The sequence below is a fragment of the Aureobasidium melanogenum genome, assembly GCF_000721775.1.
Source record: "Aureobasidium melanogenum CBS 110374 unplaced genomic scaffold scaffold_5, whole genome shotgun sequence".
Lineage (NCBI taxonomy): Eukaryota > Fungi > Ascomycota > Dothideomycetes > Dothideales > Saccotheciaceae > Aureobasidium > Aureobasidium melanogenum.
The window spans coordinates 1,098,535-1,114,966 of record NW_024470057.1 but is presented as its reverse complement, the minus strand read 5'-3'; the positions used below and the strand labels follow the sequence as shown (position 1 = coordinate 1,114,966).

General features: G+C 50.0%; 9 protein-coding genes across 9 annotated transcripts; 4 read left to right on the top strand and 5 right to left on the bottom strand.

Moving 5' to 3' along the window:
* Positions 1-81: 81 nt before the first annotated feature.
* Positions 82-538, bottom strand: M437DRAFT_73866 (uncharacterized protein; the record flags this gene model as incomplete). The annotated part of the gene is made up of 3 exons (XM_041026119.1): positions 82-201; positions 258-301; positions 358-538. 3 exons carry the CDS (start codon positions 536-538, stop codon positions 82-84), a joined length of 345 nt encoding a protein of 114 aa, XP_040881983.1.
* Positions 539-1,184: 646 nt separating this feature from the next.
* M437DRAFT_82945 (uncharacterized protein) lies at positions 1,185-1,778 on the bottom strand (the record flags this gene model as incomplete). Its single annotated transcript, XM_041027844.1, has 1 exon — positions 1,185-1,778. One exon carries the CDS (start codon positions 1,776-1,778, stop codon positions 1,185-1,187), a length of 594 nt encoding a protein of 197 aa, XP_040881982.1.
* Positions 1,779-2,277: 499 nt separating this feature from the next.
* M437DRAFT_43966 (cobW-domain-containing protein) lies at positions 2,278-3,384 on the top strand (the record flags this gene model as incomplete). Its single annotated transcript, XM_041020834.1, has 1 exon — positions 2,278-3,384. One exon carries the CDS (start codon positions 2,278-2,280, stop codon positions 3,382-3,384), a length of 1,107 nt encoding a protein of 368 aa, XP_040881981.1.
* A 513-nt stretch (positions 3,385-3,897) lies between these two features.
* On the bottom strand, positions 3,898-4,530 carry M437DRAFT_43653 (uncharacterized protein; the record flags this gene model as incomplete). The annotated part of the gene is made up of 1 exon (XM_041020780.1): positions 3,898-4,530. One exon carries the CDS (start codon positions 4,528-4,530, stop codon positions 3,898-3,900), a length of 633 nt encoding a protein of 210 aa, XP_040881980.1.
* Positions 4,531-5,182: 652 nt separating this feature from the next.
* M437DRAFT_43793 (uncharacterized protein) lies at positions 5,183-6,087 on the bottom strand (the record flags this gene model as incomplete). Its single annotated transcript, XM_041020811.1, has 3 exons — positions 5,183-5,244; positions 5,297-5,758; positions 5,808-6,087. Coding segments are annotated over 3 exons (804 nt in total), but the record flags the coding sequence as incomplete, so codon positions are not given.
* A 139-nt stretch (positions 6,088-6,226) lies between these two features.
* On the bottom strand, positions 6,227-7,133 carry M437DRAFT_73864 (N-terminal nucleophile aminohydrolase; the record flags this gene model as incomplete). The annotated part of the gene is made up of 3 exons (XM_041026118.1): positions 6,227-6,678; positions 6,741-6,898; positions 7,090-7,133. The coding sequence occupies 3 exons, from the start codon at positions 7,131-7,133 to the stop codon at positions 6,227-6,229; spliced, it is 654 nt and encodes a 217-aa protein (XP_040881978.1).
* A 98-nt stretch (positions 7,134-7,231) lies between these two features.
* M437DRAFT_43246 (small nucleolar ribonucleoprotein-like protein complex subunit) lies at positions 7,232-10,086 on the top strand (the record flags this gene model as incomplete). Its single annotated transcript, XM_041020712.1, has 3 exons — positions 7,232-7,408; positions 7,471-9,894; positions 9,946-10,086. 3 exons carry the CDS (start codon positions 7,232-7,234, stop codon positions 10,084-10,086), a joined length of 2,742 nt encoding a protein of 913 aa, XP_040881977.1.
* Positions 10,087-10,507: 421 nt separating this feature from the next.
* On the top strand, positions 10,508-11,422 carry M437DRAFT_44308 (uncharacterized protein; the record flags this gene model as incomplete). Its single annotated transcript, XM_041020884.1, has 1 exon — positions 10,508-11,422. The coding sequence occupies one exon, from the start codon at positions 10,508-10,510 to the stop codon at positions 11,420-11,422; it is 915 nt and encodes a 304-aa protein (XP_040881976.1).
* A 1,050-nt stretch (positions 11,423-12,472) lies between these two features.
* Positions 12,473-13,576, top strand: M437DRAFT_43328 (uncharacterized protein; the record flags this gene model as incomplete). Its single annotated transcript, XM_041020724.1, has 1 exon — positions 12,473-13,576. One exon carries the CDS (start codon positions 12,473-12,475, stop codon positions 13,574-13,576), a length of 1,104 nt encoding a protein of 367 aa, XP_040881975.1.
* Between the last annotated feature and the right edge of the window lie 2,856 nt (positions 13,577-16,432).

Sequence of the window (16,432 nt, the reverse complement as noted above, 5' to 3'; positions counted from 1 at the left end):
ATCTCGTATCATTCAGATATCCATCCTGCACAAGCCGTGGGCGGGTATGTCTTCATGCTTGTCGTGATGATCGCCCTTCTTCTAGAACTTGGTCTCCTTGTCCTTGATGGGGAATTCAGAACCAGTGGTGGACTGCCATTGCTTGCGGATGAAGTCAGAGATTTGCTCGTCCTTGGCCTGCTCGATGGCGGACTCGTTATTCTGGTGGAGAAGAGTCAGTCGTGTGATACAAAAGCAAAGAACACGGGTATATATACCTGAGGGCCTTGACCAAGGAACTTCTCTTGGACAAAGTCGACACCTGATGTTGTGTTAGTAACGATGATGGCAACAGTAGAGAAAGAATGCCAAGCTTACCCTTGTCAAGGTAGTCCTCATTCTTCTCGCTCTCGGGACCACCGCCAGCAGCTGCGTTGAGCTTGTTGCCAATGCCACCAAGGAAACCACCAGACGACTCGCTTTGTTGAGCGGGGACTTGCTGCACGCTACCCTGCTGACCAGACTGCTCCTCGCCGGCGAATTTCTTGACAAAGTCCATGGTTGATGAGTTGGTAGTGATTTTGTTTGGTTTGTGTAAGTTGATGGATGATAGAAGGAGAGATCTTCAAGTACAACGAAAAGTGGTCGTGTGCTTATAAGCAAGAAGTGTATGTTTATAGTGACGTACAAGGAGCTTGAGCTGGCAAGGAGGACCCCGCTATGATCGAAGAGGATTGTGGCAGTGCTCATGTCGTTTCATCTTATGCACTTGGCGCTGCTGCATCGTCTGGGCATGCAACACTGGGTCGTTCTTGCAGCCCCAGAAGAGTTGGGAGACAATGCCACTGTCAATTAGGACTCTGTTTAGCGCCATTCTCTCGGTCAAGCAGACTTGCTGTGAGAGACTTGTGCGATGATGTTCCAACAATCATATTCGAACTATGTAGTGAGTGATGATCATGCTTATTCAGAACAGCCATAAGCGAGTGCAATGTACTGTACCCAAAGTTTATTTCCTTGCTTGTAGACACCAAAGTTGGACAGACCATCTGAAGAGATCCTGTCCATGATGGTTTGGTACGACAAATCATGGTAGACCGTCCGACAAGCGCCTGAGTGACGAAAGATGCCACGTCAGGACAAGAACAAATATGGATACATTTTATGTTCACGCTCTACAAAATGGCCTGGCCATTATGGTTTAGTCACTTTTGTACAAGCAGGGTCCAATGTCCGTTGCAGGGTTCTTGATCACTGCAGGGAGTCTCGCCGGCATCCACCTTGACCATATGAACCCAAATATCCTTGTTGGTATCAACAGACGCCTCGATACGCCAGCCTCCTGCCTCGCAAACAGAGTCATCTTGGAAGGTGCCATTCACTTCTTCTGAGGTGATAGTGGTGCGGCATAACGTCCCAGCGCTGCCTTCTTGCAGCCACGCTGGCAATCGATCATGAGGGCTCGCAAAGTGGAAGAATGCCAAAATTTCAGCACCTTCGTCTGGCATACGCGCGAGAAGTGCCTTGTTCTTGTCCGATGCAATCCATGCGTGGTGTGCGGCTAAGCTGGACCACACGCCTGTAAGCAAATACGTATCTCGTTGTGTCACTCTCCGCAGCACTGCGAATGTGTCGGATTGCTTGCCGTCTGTTGATGCGAGCGAGCAATGCTCTGCCGCATCCTTCAGAAAGACGGGCATTGATTGATCGTCTGTCGGAGTTTTTGCAAATTTGAAAATGGTAAACTCCTGTATCGGTCCGTCCGCTAGTGATGCGCCTCGAGGAGAGAACTGCGTCATGATGATGATTTTTTTATTTGTTCTCAAAGCAGCGTGAGACGCAGAGTGAGAGAGAACAGAAGGGCAAGCAAGACGATTCGATGCGTGCTCGGTCTAGAAGCTTGCACAGCCATGACAGCTGTCAGCCACATGACATGACAAGAACCACTTCATCGTCGCGCCATGCCAACAAAATATCGATCATAGCCCTTTCCCGACCGCATGGAGAATGCTTCGCTATGGGTCACTGTCCGTCTTACTGCAGACGAAATTGCATTGAGAAGGAGAGAACGAAGATGACATGTGCTTGCTCATGACGCAGCGTTCAAACAAGACAAACACAAAAACATTCAACCTCATGCTTGAAGTCTGGTGAGGAAGAGAAGCATTAGATCGTATACAATTCATACCGAGAGAGAAATAATCCCGTACACGCGCTTCAACCAAGAATACCGTCTGCCCACCGTATCGTGACCGTCTGATTCCTATCAAGTTGCACACCAACTCGACAATCGCAACCATGTCAACGCCCAAGATCCCCATCACAGTAATAACTGGCTTCGTCGGCTCAGGAAAGACAACAATGATCTTGAACCTACTCCCTCAACTCCGCGCAGAGAACCCGTCCTACAAACTCGCTTTGATCAAGAATGAAATCGGCGACTTGAATGTCGACTCTCAACTCGCATCCGCTGCCGAGATGACCGGAGTGTCGGAACTGCTGGGAGCATGCATTTGCTGCACGAATGTTGGACAGATTGGCGATGCATTGAAAGAATTGGACGAGACATATGCGCCAAACAGAGTCATCATCGAGACTTCAGGAAGTGCAGAACCGATCAAGTTAATGGTGGAATTGAAGAGATTGGCAGCCGAAACTGGAAGATATGCGTTGGATGGTGTGGTCAGTGTGATTGACGTTGAGAACTGGGATGGCTACGCTTCCACTTCATACACGGCGAAACTGCAGGCTCAGCAGACCGACTTGATTGTTTTGAATAAATGGGAAAACCTTTCGGAGATGGCATTCGAGAGGACGCTGGATAAGCTCGGGGACATGGATGTGAATACACCGCACATCAAGAGCGACAAGGGTTGGATCAGCAAAGACTTGCTGTTTGGTATCGATGAGAGAATGGCGAGGGATTGGGTTGCTCTGAATCAACAACATGGACACGACCACAAGCATGAACATGGAGATGGACACAAACACGACCACAACGAGGAAATGGAGGCTTTGAGCATCACTGTCACCTCCGCCTCGCCTTCAACCGCATCGCTCGACACAACCAAGCTTGCCAACCTCCTCAAATCAGCGCCCAAAGACGAAGTCTACCGCATCAAGGCCGTCCTGCGCACCACACAAATACCCACAAACAGCGATGGCACACCTGCAGATGAAGGTGCTGAGTCTACGACACCCAAGAGATACATTCTCAACTGGAGCTTTGGCCGCTGGATGTGGACGTTAGATGAGACCGAGACGAAAGAGGAGCCTGTCTTGAGAATGAGCATCTTCACTGGCCGCTATGAGAGTAACAAGTGGCTCAAGAGGATTGAGTCCAAGACCCACACTGCTTTGACTGATGGATCCGATTATGAGCTCGAGGTCAAGCGTGTGTTGTAGAGCTGAAAGAACTGGTCATTGTTGATTGGAAGCTATAGACTTGGTGCACAGCAGCAGAAAAAGATACCCCTTTTTGCGTCATCCTGATCTTCCCTCTCTTCTCATTTCAAACATACATGGCCGACCGAAGTAACGAATAGAGAATCCCAGCTTCTCTGACACCTCGTCGGAGCTATACTTTGGTAGCCTTTCTCCGAAAACTCCACAGCTTCTTTTGATATAGAACGTACATTCTTTTGACTTCCAGCATCTCTTGGAGTCCGACGAGACGCTACAGAGAAGGCTCTCTGACTTCGATTCTCGACTTTGACTTTTCGTAGCGCTGGTAAGGACCTGTAAAGCTTGTTAGAGAAGCAGGAATGTCAGATAGTGACCAACTTACGAATCGAGGTCCGACAATCAGGGGACCTTCGTTGAAAGAAACCCGAGCCACAGTCTCCACCATGCCAACGGGACCTCTTGATGGGACTGCTGATCTGCCATACGTTCGAACACACTGCTCGTCTTAGCGGATTACTGCTGCTCATTCGATTCCCAGATCTTCTTGAGACACAAGACTCCCTGGCGCAAACGCATTACCTCCATCTGATCTTCTTCGACTACCTCATCGAGATAGGTGATGGTTCTCCACAGAGCCTCGTTCTTGCGCTCGAGTTCATCGTACTCGGCTTTGAAGGCTTGAGCCTTGATCTTCTTGGTGGTGAGACGTTCTTCGAGATCCTCGTTTCGTTCTGTGAGGTTGTCGTTGCATGCTTCAAGATCTTTGACGCGGGCGCCGAGCTCTGCAGCCTCGATCTCTTTGCTCTGTAACTGGCTTTCGACTTTGTCGGTGTATAGATTGAGCTTGTCAAGTTGATCTGTTTCCTCGGACGCGTGTTTTGCCCACTGCTCCACATTTGCGCTCATAGCGGCGACATTGTTACGAAGAGTGCTGTTGATGATGTATAGTTCACCGATATTGTCGCGTAGAGTCTCATTGTCAGCCTCGAGCTCGTTGATCTTTCGACGGAGTTGACTGCTTGCGCTCTCCTGGCGTAGATAGATGACTCTAAGGTCGCCATTCTTCTTGTCAGCTGCTGCTTTCTCACTTTCAAGAGCGTTGATCACGTTTTGAAGCGCAGTGACTTTCTCTTCGAGTTGTTGCATGGTTTTGTCCTCAGTTGCCATTGCGAAACGCTTCTGATTTTGAGATGTGGTCGATCGCCAAGGTAGAGAGATCAAAGGATGCAGTCGAGGTTGAAAAGTGAAGGTCTTGTCGGGCAGTCGAGCTAGAGAGTTTCGTTAGGGAAGCTGCGACGCAGTGAACGTTAGTGGATGCGCCTTCCGTATGTTGTTGTCGTCCGAGGGAAAGGCAAGAGGAACGAGCGGTCGAGGGTGAGAAGTAATGACCAAGGAGAAGGTGTAGAGGTTGTCAAACAGGAAGAGCATGTAACGATTTTTTGATGCTAAGAAGTGTTAGATAATTGACAGAGTTCTAAGAAGAGGTGAGGAGATCCGAGCTCCAAGGTGAGAGGTGAAAGAACAAACAGAAGGGACCTTACGATGATGATAGACGCAGAATGGATGAGGTGCAAACCAAGCCTCTCGTTCGCATGCATGCAAGACAAACACCAGATATTCTACAGAGGGAGGATCGAGATTTGTTCTTTGTGACAGTGAATCTTGTTTATCTTCCCTCTTGAGCTATTCTATACACTGAGCGGAGTTGGTTTGTACTGTTTCTCCCGATGGAACGACGATGCCCATGACATCCTTGCGATACCCATCCGCTATCCGTCGAATTCATGAAGCTGCTACACTAGTTATTGAAACGCTTTTTGACACGCTTGAGCAAGGAGTCTCTGGTATCAAAGCGTCCCACTGTACCTTGTTAGTGATCAGTCTTATGAATGCAGACGCATGAATGACATACTGAAGGAGGAGTACCATGAGGCTTGGCCGTGTGAGACGCAACATTTCAAGTCCCACTTTGTGTTGAACGAGAGATGATTCCAGTAGTCATCGTGCTCGTCCAGGAACTTTGGCTGGGTATGGTCGATGCAGTCAAGACATAAGCCGTTGAAATATTCCTGGATACTCTCAACAGCATGTGCAACAACACCTGTCCAGTCCTTGGCGCAGCTTGCACAGCTCTTGCTGGATTGAGGCAACTGGAAGTGTTTCTCAAAGGATCCTAGTTCGTGACAGATGGCAGTGACTGACTTGCGACCCTGCTGATCGACGGGGTAGCCTCCGGTCTTTGCGAGTGCCTTAAGATACAGATAGACAGTTTTTTCCTTGCAATCACAACTGGCCGTCATCATGTTCTCCAAAGGGGCCCAGAGCCATCTAGCGAGAACGACTCTGAGATGGCCACGAGCTCCGTTGAGTGCACCTTTGTCTCGATTAGTAGGTGAAGACAGTCGAAATCATGTAAAACCTACCAATGATGCGAGGTGGAACGTGCAAGTCAGGGTGGTTCTCGTTCTTGTACTCCTTGATATGAGGGTGGTCGTAAACCAATCTTTTGGTAATCGACAGGAAGGCCTCGATGTGGTTGAACTGAAAGCAGGGATATAACAGATCCGATTTCTTCACGGTGCGGTTCTTCTCATACCATAGGCGAAACCAAGTGTCAAGGTTGGGGAACTCAATCATGAAGAAACGGGTGGAAGCCACGACATCCCACAGATACTCCCAGTGGAGTCTCAGAGTGCGCGCAGTCGGGATTTGAAAAAGATCAATGTTATCGTGTCATCATCAAAGATTGAATTGGAAAGGTTATGCTACCTGTACAGCCCCATGCCAGCAGAGCTTGTTGTGCTCAACGCCCAAACGCCATCCATGCATGAGAAATGACCGCTCACGGGCAAGCGACAGGCTCGTCGTCCTTGTACTCCTCCTCGCGAATGCCATCTTTGGTGACGACCTTGACGATCATGCCCTTGAAATCGATAGGCAATCTTCTCTTGAGCTCATCTGTGCACATTCTGAGAATCTTCATGCCTTGCTCGAAGGAAATGTCGGGGTGGTGGTGCTTGTCAAGCGTTGAGAGACAGTAGTACTGTGCGTAACCGTGGGCAGCATATGGGACAGGGGCGGATGAAGCCAGGTAGTCGATCCAGTGCAAAGTGGGCTTGTCGTTGATTGTGTCGTAGCCACCAAGCAGGAGGTTGACAGTGTATGGACGTCTTGATCTGAGGGCCTTTGCGAGCTCTGTGCGGATGAAGGAAGCAGTGGCTGATGGGTTGAGCTCGATGTCGTTGCGCATGCCGTAGAGCTGGACGTTTGCCTGGACGTATTCGGCGAATTGGACTGCAGGCAATGAATTAGAAGGGCAAGGTGACAGGATGGAGAGGTGCTGAGTGGTAACATACTGGTGTCACCAGCCTCGCCGGTCAGGGCCATCAGGATGTGCTTGCTCAGCGGGCGGGTCTTGTCGTCCGAGGCCTTGAGGACGGTTGCGCCGCGCATGGCCGCCTTGGAAGCGGCGATGATGGTGAAGTCCTTGCCAGTGATGCCGAGTAGCACGTCCCTGTCATGGCGTTAGTGTCGAGTGAGGAACAGAACATGCAGCATTTACTCACATGATGAGATTAGTATGTAGTGTGTATTTGATGGAGCGGTCTGATTGTTGTATGAGCTTCCAGCCAGGTCGAAGCTCTTGGACGAGCGAGCGCCGGCGGGCGATGATGCGCTGTCGGTGCTTGTGCTTTGACCTCCGACCTTGCGCTTGGCACCGCCGGCTTTTTGGTTTGCTTCCTCCGCATTATTATCAACTTTTTGCGATCAAGGTCAATTCTTTTTTTTTTTTTTTGGTCCCTCAATAATTCGACTAGAGTCTGTCTGACTCTTTTCTGGATCCAACATGGCATACAAGGCCGAATATAAGACCACCTTCGAGCCTGGACGTGTCATTCAGCCTATCTATACCGGAGGAAGTGTCGCCCTTAGCCAGGATGGTCGCATTCTCGCATCGTGCTTGGGAGAGGATGCTCTGCTGAGTGATCTTGCTACCGGTGAACATCTGGCTAGAATCGAAGGTGTAAGTTGCACTGCCGGGCCCTCTCAGCGTGGCACTGACGAGTTGACACAAGACTTTTGCAGGACGGTGAATCCATTACCACTCTTGCCATGACCCCCGATGCAAAGTACCTGGTCCTGTGTTCGCGAAACCTTTCCATGCGCATCTTCTCCCTGAGGACGTCTCCCACCGCCGATCGATCCATAGATGCCACTCTCCTCAGAACGCTCAAGCCGCATACCGCTCCAGTCGTTGTCGCAGCAGTCGATCCTACCTCTACTCTTCTGGCAACTGGTGGTGCTGATGGTATTGTCAAAGTTTGGGATATCAAGGGAGGCTTCACAACACACACTTTCCACGGCCACAGCGGCATCATCTCTGCCCTTCATTTCTTCCACGTCGACACAACAGCATCCCCCACCGAGAACAAGTCGCGCAAGCGAAAGAGCAGGTCAGGTGACGAGGACGCTGCCGATGCAACCGCTGGTTACCGTCTAGCATCAGGAGGCGAAGATGGAAAAGTCAGAATTTGGGATCTTCACAAGCGCAAGCCTGTTGCCACTCTGGACTCGCATGTTTCGGTTGTTCGCAGTCTGGACTTCTCTTCTGAGCGTCAACTTCTTCTGTCTGCCAGTAGAGACAAGACGGTCATCACCTGGGATGCAAAGACATGGCAGTCCAAGTTGACTGCGCCCATTCTGGAGACTGTCGAAAGAGCAGGCTTCGTCGCAAACGGCGATTTCTTCTTTACTGGTGGAGAGAATGCAAGAGTTCGTATTTGGGACATGGCAGGCCATGAGAGGACCGAAGAGCAGGAGCCTGGAGTGGAAACCGAGGCCATCCTAGACATTATCCACCATTCCGATCTCCCTTTCTTGCTCTCTGTCCACGTTGATCAAACACTGGTTCTGCACTCACTGGAGCCACTCATTCAGACAAATGTGGATGTCACAATCCCTCCGCTCCCCATCATCCGCCGCATCTCCGGTACGCACGACGAGATTATCGACATGGCCTACGTAGGCACAGACAACTCGATGCTTGCCTTGGCTACCAACTTGGAAGATATTCGCCTGATCACTCTCAACACCGAAAGCAAGAACGAAGGTTCAAGCATTGCAGATGCCGCGTACTTTGGTGCCGATGTAGCTCTTCTCAAGGGTCATACCGATATCATCATCACCATTGACACAGACTGGTCAGGCCACTGGCTCGCAACTGGTGCCAAGGACAACACTGCGAAACTCTGGCGTTTGGATCCTGCAAACAACTCGTACACTTGCTATGCTACCTTCACTGGTCATGCTGAGTCTATCAGCGCTGTTGCCCTTCCCCATGCCATCCCTGTCGTTGGCTCAAATGCTCACAGCAAGCCCCTTGAGCACCCGCCGACATACCTCATTACTGGCAGTCAAGATAAGACCATCAAGCGCTGGGATATTAGCTCAGGCAAGTCAGGCTTAGAGGCGAAGGCTGTTCGCGCAACCTATACACGCAAGGCTCATGACAAGGATATCAACGCTATCGACACGTCTTACGCTCAACAAGGTACTCTCTTCGCTTCAGCTTCTCAGGACCGCACAGTAAAGATCTGGGACTTGGAGACCGGTGAGTCTGTTGGTGTGCTTCGTGGTCACAAGCGTGGTGTCTGGTCTGTAGCGTTCGCTCCTCCTGGTACACCAGCCATTGCAGGCGATTCTGGATCTAGCAGCGGGACAAGAGGCATGGCTGTTACTGGAAGTGGTGATAAGACCGTCAAGATCTGGAGCTTGAACGACTACTCATGTCTGAGAACATTCGAAGGCCATACCAACAGTATCCTGAAAGTCATCTGGCTTCCTGTTTCCAAGAACCCAGGAAAGCGTGGCGAACGTAACTTGCAAGTTGCCAGTGCAGCAGGCGATGGTCTTGTCAAGGTTTGGGATGCTCAGAGCGGTGAGTGCGCTGCTACCCTGGACAACCACATTGACAGAGTCTGGGCTCTGGCTGTCAAGTCTAACCGATCTGGAACTGCCAAGGCTACCTCGACAGAGGACGATGAGGAAGCACCTGAACCTCCTGTTGAGCTCATCTCCGGTTCTGCAGATGCCACTCTTACGTTCTGGACTGACACCACTTTGATGACATCGCAAGCTTCGGCATCTCGTGCTACGGCTCGTGTGGAGCAAGACCAGGAGTTGCAAAATCACATCTACGCCAAGAACTACCGCGAAGCCATCGTGCTAGCTCTGCAACTCAATCATCCTAAGCGCCTACTCGATCTTTTCACTCGTGTTCTTGAGTCAGAGGACAAGGACGAAGACAGTTTGACTGGTGCGAAGGGCGTTGACGAGGTTTTGGGCTCATTGTCGGAAGAGCAGCTTTGGAAGCTTCTGCTCAGATGCCGCGACTGGAACGCCAACGCTCGAACAGCCCATGTCAGTCAACGCATCCTCTACACACTCTTCCGCTTGTACCCCAAGGAGAAGTTCGTCCAGCTTAGGCGAAAGAGAGCACCCAAGCCACCCGTGGCTGAAGAAGACGAATTGGCCCAGGGTATGGGTGCACTCGAAGTCAAGGACAAGGTCAAGAAGAATGAAAACGTCAAGGATGTGTTGGAGGGCCTCAAGGCATATACTGAACGACATTACGGACGTCTAGAAAAGATGGCAGAGGAGAGATGGGTTTTGCTCTGGACTCTGCAGCAGATGGATTCATGATGGACTTGTGTTTTTATCTTCTGCAAGGTGTTTGGAGTTCGGGGCATATCTAGGATATCATGCATCGTAAGGGAGTATATGTCAAAAGCATTCTTCTTTCTATCACCAATGTTCACCATTTCGTCAAAGCTAAAATCTCGCAAAGTTTTCGAAAGGTCGTGCCCAAGTACTATGGTGTCGGTCGGTGGCTTCCTGGCGAGAAACGAATCTCTTGGACTCTTCGTGACTTAGGTCATGCTTTCCTTTGACAATTTGTGTTGTGACAAGGCAGCAAACGGAAGGTTCTCGTCTGTTTGAAGCAAGCGCTACAACACATCGCCGGCGTTAGCTCCTTCCAGAAACAATACAACAGCTCCGTCTCACTTAAAGGCGTCAAAGCTGCGCTTTTGCAAGCGCGTCTTTTTCAATCACAACCATCAACATGTCGCACGACCTTCACAAGATCGTCGGCCAACGCTTTGATGGCCATTACATGGCCACCACCAACCCCTTCAGTCTACCCACACGTCCAGCTTCTCAATGGGAAGACGCTCGCGATCGCACCAGCGAGCAGCTTCATGAGACCGCCATGTACCAGCTGGGTCTCGTGAACGTCCCGGGCACTTCCACTTCTACTTCTGTCACGTCCAAGACGCGTACCACTCATACCTCTAATCCTTTTGAGGCTATGCAGCAGAAGTGGGAGGAGCGTGGCTGGCTTATCCAGAAGCACGAGCGTCGCCTCAAGGACAGCAATGAGCTGCTATCCAAGATGTGGCGTCGTCTTGACCCCTACGGCCGCGTGCTCGAGCTTCTGGACAACAATACCACTGTTCGGCGCCATGCTGAACGCCACGCTGAGCCTGCGTTCAGCGAGAATGCCTCCATGCAGGAACACTTCTGTCGCCTGGCTGCATACGACTACCTCTACACCATTGATCCGGGCTTTGCTATGCCATCGCCTGCACCCCAGGCAGATCCTGCGCTGAACGAGAAGCGTCTCAACAGTCTGGCTAGTACTGTCAAGATTCAGAGTGGTCTACTGCAGGAGAAGAACGACACGATTGAGAAGCTACGCACTCAGCTCGAGACCCAGCGTCGTTCTCATTTCCAGCAGTTCAGTGCGTACCAGAAAGACAGGGACGACACTGTCGATCGTCTGGAGAAGCAATTGCAGAAGGCCAACACCAAGTATTCACGCCTCAAGAGTGCCGCTCAGGCGCCACTCAAGCCAAAGGCTATCGTGCCTCTTGCCCCACGCTCACATCTCTCCCATGCTCCAATTGCGAAGCCTTCTGTAGCTAAGGCTCCTGTTGTGAAAGTATGTCAACCAGTAATTGAATCTGTGCAGTACTGATCGATCACAGCTTCCAGAAACTGCATTTGGCGGCGTCCCCGAGAACCACACCTCTCTGACCTTCGAGGGATTCTCTGAGCACAACACCTTCAACCCTGCGCGCCTCTTGATGCTGACTGCAGTCAATCCTCCAGCCGAGCACACTTCTTCGTTGGTCGAAGAGGACTTCAACGTCGGTCCGCTTTCTTCAGGGGCAAACTGTGCTCCTCTTGGCCCCTCCAAGAGACGTTACGACTCTGCCATGCAGAGTTCACGCAATAGTCAGGCACCTATTCCCATGTCCTCTCACTGGTCGTCCAATGGTGACAAGTACGAAGAACACATTCACATTGCCTCAAAGAGAGATGTCACCTTCCTCGATTACGACGACCCGGAGGACAAACCTGAGGAGAATCCCAAGGACCCTAAGCGCTTGAAGTCTGGCGTTCTCACCCCTCCCTTGCCGGAAGACCTTGTCATGGCATCCACCGCTGAGTCCGGTGGCGGAGTTTCTGTCAAACACGAGACTGATCTGGAGATGGGTGAGATCAAAGGAGGTGGTGATGGCAACAAGTTTGCCTACGAGGATTTGGATGAGATGATCAATCAGGCTCAGAAGGAGGCTATGAATTAGAGGCTGATACAAGCCTGTGATCGAAGAGTCCACATTCAGGCACAGTTTCAGCTAGCAGTGTATGTTTACAGACGCGCTAATCTAGGCATTTGCTCTATGCCATGATTTGTTCAAAGTCGGTCAATGCTCTAAACTTTTTCACTTCCCAATTGCTCGCAGTTGAAAAACCTCAGATGTGGAAACTGACCATCAAGATATCAATACCTCTTCCAAATCCCTTTGAATAGTCCAACAGAATACTTTGTGTTTTCGCAGCGGCAGAACATGACATGTAAGAAAACAGGCTGAAGAACGTGACGGTCGTCAGGGTCACACAAGCAACATCAATCTGAGGCAAGTTGGAGCGAAGCGCGCTGCGTTCGTGTACCATCGCGTGTTCCAACAACATTTTATTCGTGACAATCGCAAGTATACGACGCGACCTTTGATCATGCATCATGAAACGAAAGAGAGGCAAGAAAGATGCCTCCGGGGCTTTCAAACGTACCAAGATAAGCAGTAGTACCATCATCCGCAACCCTCAACCTACTCCTAGCATCCTCCGGCTATACTATCCTCAAGTCTTGACGTTACGAGAATATCTTCTACAAGCCAAGACATCTAAGAACAAGAGACGATCGATCACGACCTATGGATACGACACGGCCAGAAGCTTTCAAGATACTGATTTGGAGCTGGTCAAACTTCTGGATACCGTTCTTGTTGGCTGCCACGATGTGAAAATAGAGAAGCATGATACTTCCGACTACCAGAACGACCTCAGCATATTCTCGACGCAAGCGTCTGGTTCTACAGCCAAATCTGGTGGTTCACAGGTACATCTTTCCTTTGCCGAGATTGTAGAGTTCGTCATCTGGCGGCTCTTCCGTCAACATACTTCTGGGCATCGTCCTCCGCATGTCCTTTGTCATGGCTACTACCATGACGGTCTGGGAGATGTAAGGACCCTGACGAAAGTGAATGCAGAAGATAACTGTCATGTTGCCTCACCGGATCGAAATGAACATGTCGATAGGTTGAAGGGAAGTGCCTGGGCCGGTTTGACAAAATTGGTTGGTAATAACGGTGTGGTCACACTGATCCAGCTTTTGCAGAATTGCGGCATGTTCGCGCCTCTTGAGGGTGGAAGAGACAATTTTCTGCAAATCAGTGGCATTGATCTGTCTGAGCTGCAGACTGTTGACAAGAATCATCCTACAGGTGGGCCAAGGTCAGACAGTGGTGCAACCTTGGTGGCCTCTGATGCCATGAAGGTTGACAGTCAACCCAGCTACGAGCTTAACACTCTAAACACGATCCGATTTGTACGACACCGTATCCTGTACAGAAAGTCTGACTTGAATGCGCAAGGAGAGGCATATTTTGGTCTGCCACACATCCGTACGTCCCACGAACTTTGTAAATGGTATCCAAATTTGACGTGCGACAGATATACTGAATCGTATCAGGTGTTGCGAAGAGGCAGACAAGAATGCTCACCTGCTAAAGTACATCTTTCCACGACAGTTTGGACTTCACAATGTTTTCACCCATGCAATTAACACGAAGAACTCGGCCCAACCCTTCAAGGACTATACCCTCCGTGAGCAGGAGATAAAATCGACATCTCGAAACAAGCAACGATCCCTGCCAAAGCGGTTACGTGGAGAATGCGAGACTTTAGTTGGCAATCTTCGAATCCGGCATGAGAGATGTGCTTACTCGGCACTGCTGCAGTATTATTGTCGTGATCCATCGAAACAAGAGAACGATGTAGAAGGTGGGGACTACAGCATCATGCGAATGGCTACATCCTCTTCTCAGGTATCTGCGTTCTGCAGATCTGTGATAGCCAAAGTGTTTCCAGGCAGACTCTGGGGCGAGGGCGAAGGCGGAACCGCGAACAAAGCCCATATCATGCATCAGATCGATCGGTTTATCAGATTGGGTCGTTACGAAAGTTTGATGCTGCATGAAGTGGCTCAAGGCATCAAGGTATGTGAAGCAGAGATCCGGTCAACCAAACACTGACCGCCAAACAGATCTCCAACGTTACCTGGCTCAGACCACCAAAAGAGCCAGCAGGCCGCAAAATGTCAGCTTCTGACTTCGCCAAACGCAAGGAGTTGTTTGCTGAGCTTCTCTACTATCTTTTCGACTCCTTCCTCATCCCTCTGATCAGCAACAACTTCTACGTTACTGAATCTTCTACCTTCAGGAATCGTCTCTTGTATTTCCGTCATGATGTGTGGCAAAGAATGTCAGAGCCGGCCCTATCTAGCTTGAGAACCTCCATGTTCGAAGAAGTCAGCCAGAGCAGGGTGAAAAAGACACTCTCCAACATATCGATCGGAACTGGCCGTGTGCGATTACTACCCAAAGACTCAGGCCTTCGACCTATCATCAACTTGAAGCGCAGAGTAATGTCGAAGAGAAACGGTAGATTGGTACTCGGCAAGAGCGTCAACAAGATCTTGACCCCAGCATTTCACGTTTTGAATCTAGAAAAGGTACGTTTCATGTTGATCAACTCAAACTTGTTTACCTGACAAGATGCAGTCCACTACACCGGAAAGGCTTGGGTCTTCGATGTTCTCTTCAGATGAAATCTACCAGCGCTTACATCGCTTCCGAAACCAACTGCAAGAGACCGGGAAGGCCAATAAGCCACTTTACTTTGCGAAGGTCGACGTACAGTCTTGCTTTGACAGTATACCTCAAAAGCCACTGCTAAGATTGCTGAATGCCTTGATCAGTGCAGAAGGATACACAATCACAAGATATGCACAGGCCAAAGCTCTAGGGGACTTTGGGTCCACCGAAGACCAGCCAACAATCATCCCAAAAGCTTCATGGAAGTTCAAAGGCAAGGCACGAACTACTGATCAGAACGAGATATTCTCCGATCATGCCCAAAAAGAAGCAGATGCTGCATTGGGAACTGTCTTTGTGGATCTCGAAGGCAAGACACACAGGAGCCGTGCTGGTATCCTTGCGTTGCTCAGAGAACACATTGAACGCAATGTCGTCCAGATTGGTAAGAAGTTTTACCGACAGACTACTGGTATACCACAAGGCTCGATCGTGTCGAGTCTGTTGTGCAACTTCTTCTACGCCGAATTGGAACAGAGAGTGTTGGCCTTCTTGCAAGATGGCGAAAGTCTGCTCTTGAGGTTGATTGATGACTTCTTGCTTATCACCACTAATCGCGACACTGCAACTCGCTTCGTTCAGGTCATGCATCGCGGAATTCCAGAGTATGGACTCAAGGTAAAGGAGGACAAGTCGAAGGTCAATTTCGACGTACAGGTCGATGGAAAAGTTGTGTCCAGGCTACCTGCAGCTACCAACTTCCCATACTGCGGTAATGCTATTAACACGGTCAACCTCAATATCACCAGAGACGAGACTCGACGACAGCAAAACAGTAGGCGCTTGTACAGCATGAGGCACTAATCTGATACTAACGAGCTCATAGACACGGCGGCAGCCACGACAGTTGACTTTTCAAGATGTCCAGGACAAAACTTTTACCGCAAGACCTTTAGGTGAGTTTCGCAGTGCACATGTCACATGTTGCACAGGGCGGCAGCGGAAGAGACGTTGGGGACTGACGTTCGTGTGATAGCATGCTGAAACTGCATATGCAGACCATGCATTTGTGCACTCGGCACAATCACATCAGTACCGTGGTTGCCAATGTATCCCGCATGTTTGCAGATACGGCGGAACGGTGTTTTAATTACATCCGATGTCTCTCTCAGACGAAGAAGCCATCCACTGCTCTGATAATCAGTAAGTCTGTTGTTGACATTGTGTCTGAGCCAAACATCACATTTTGTCCATGGCTATCTTTTCGCGGTTGTTGACCGCCGAGAGATCTTCGAAAACTAAGCGTTGATCGGCACGTCCAACCATGGCATCGTTGATCTTATTATGCCTTGACTCAATAACACATTACTGATTCGAGCCGCACCGCAGAAACCATCGACGACTTGATACATGTTAGCTATGGTCTCATGAAACGCAAGCGAGAGAAGAAGAATAGCGACGTTGAGTATGCTTGCGCTTTGAGTAAGACACAAATTCGTTGGTAAGTTATCCAGTTTTTCTTTGCAACGGCGATCACGGTGAATGATGGAGGAGAGAGTCCGATAGGGCCCAGTGTGAGCTTGGACACCATCTTCGTTGCTCTTTCCTCCTCTATCTTCGTTCAATCCCGCCGCGGGAAGAGGGCCACCCCACTGATCGCTCAGGCTTGTGATTTCTTGAAAATCTTGATGTGCTGATGATTTGAACCACGACCAAACAGGCTGGCTTGTCACTCGTTCCAAAAGACATTTGCAAGACGTCAGACTGGCTTTTGTGGCTTGCTGTCTTGGCTACAGCGGGAGATGGCGGAAGCGGGATTGGCTTTG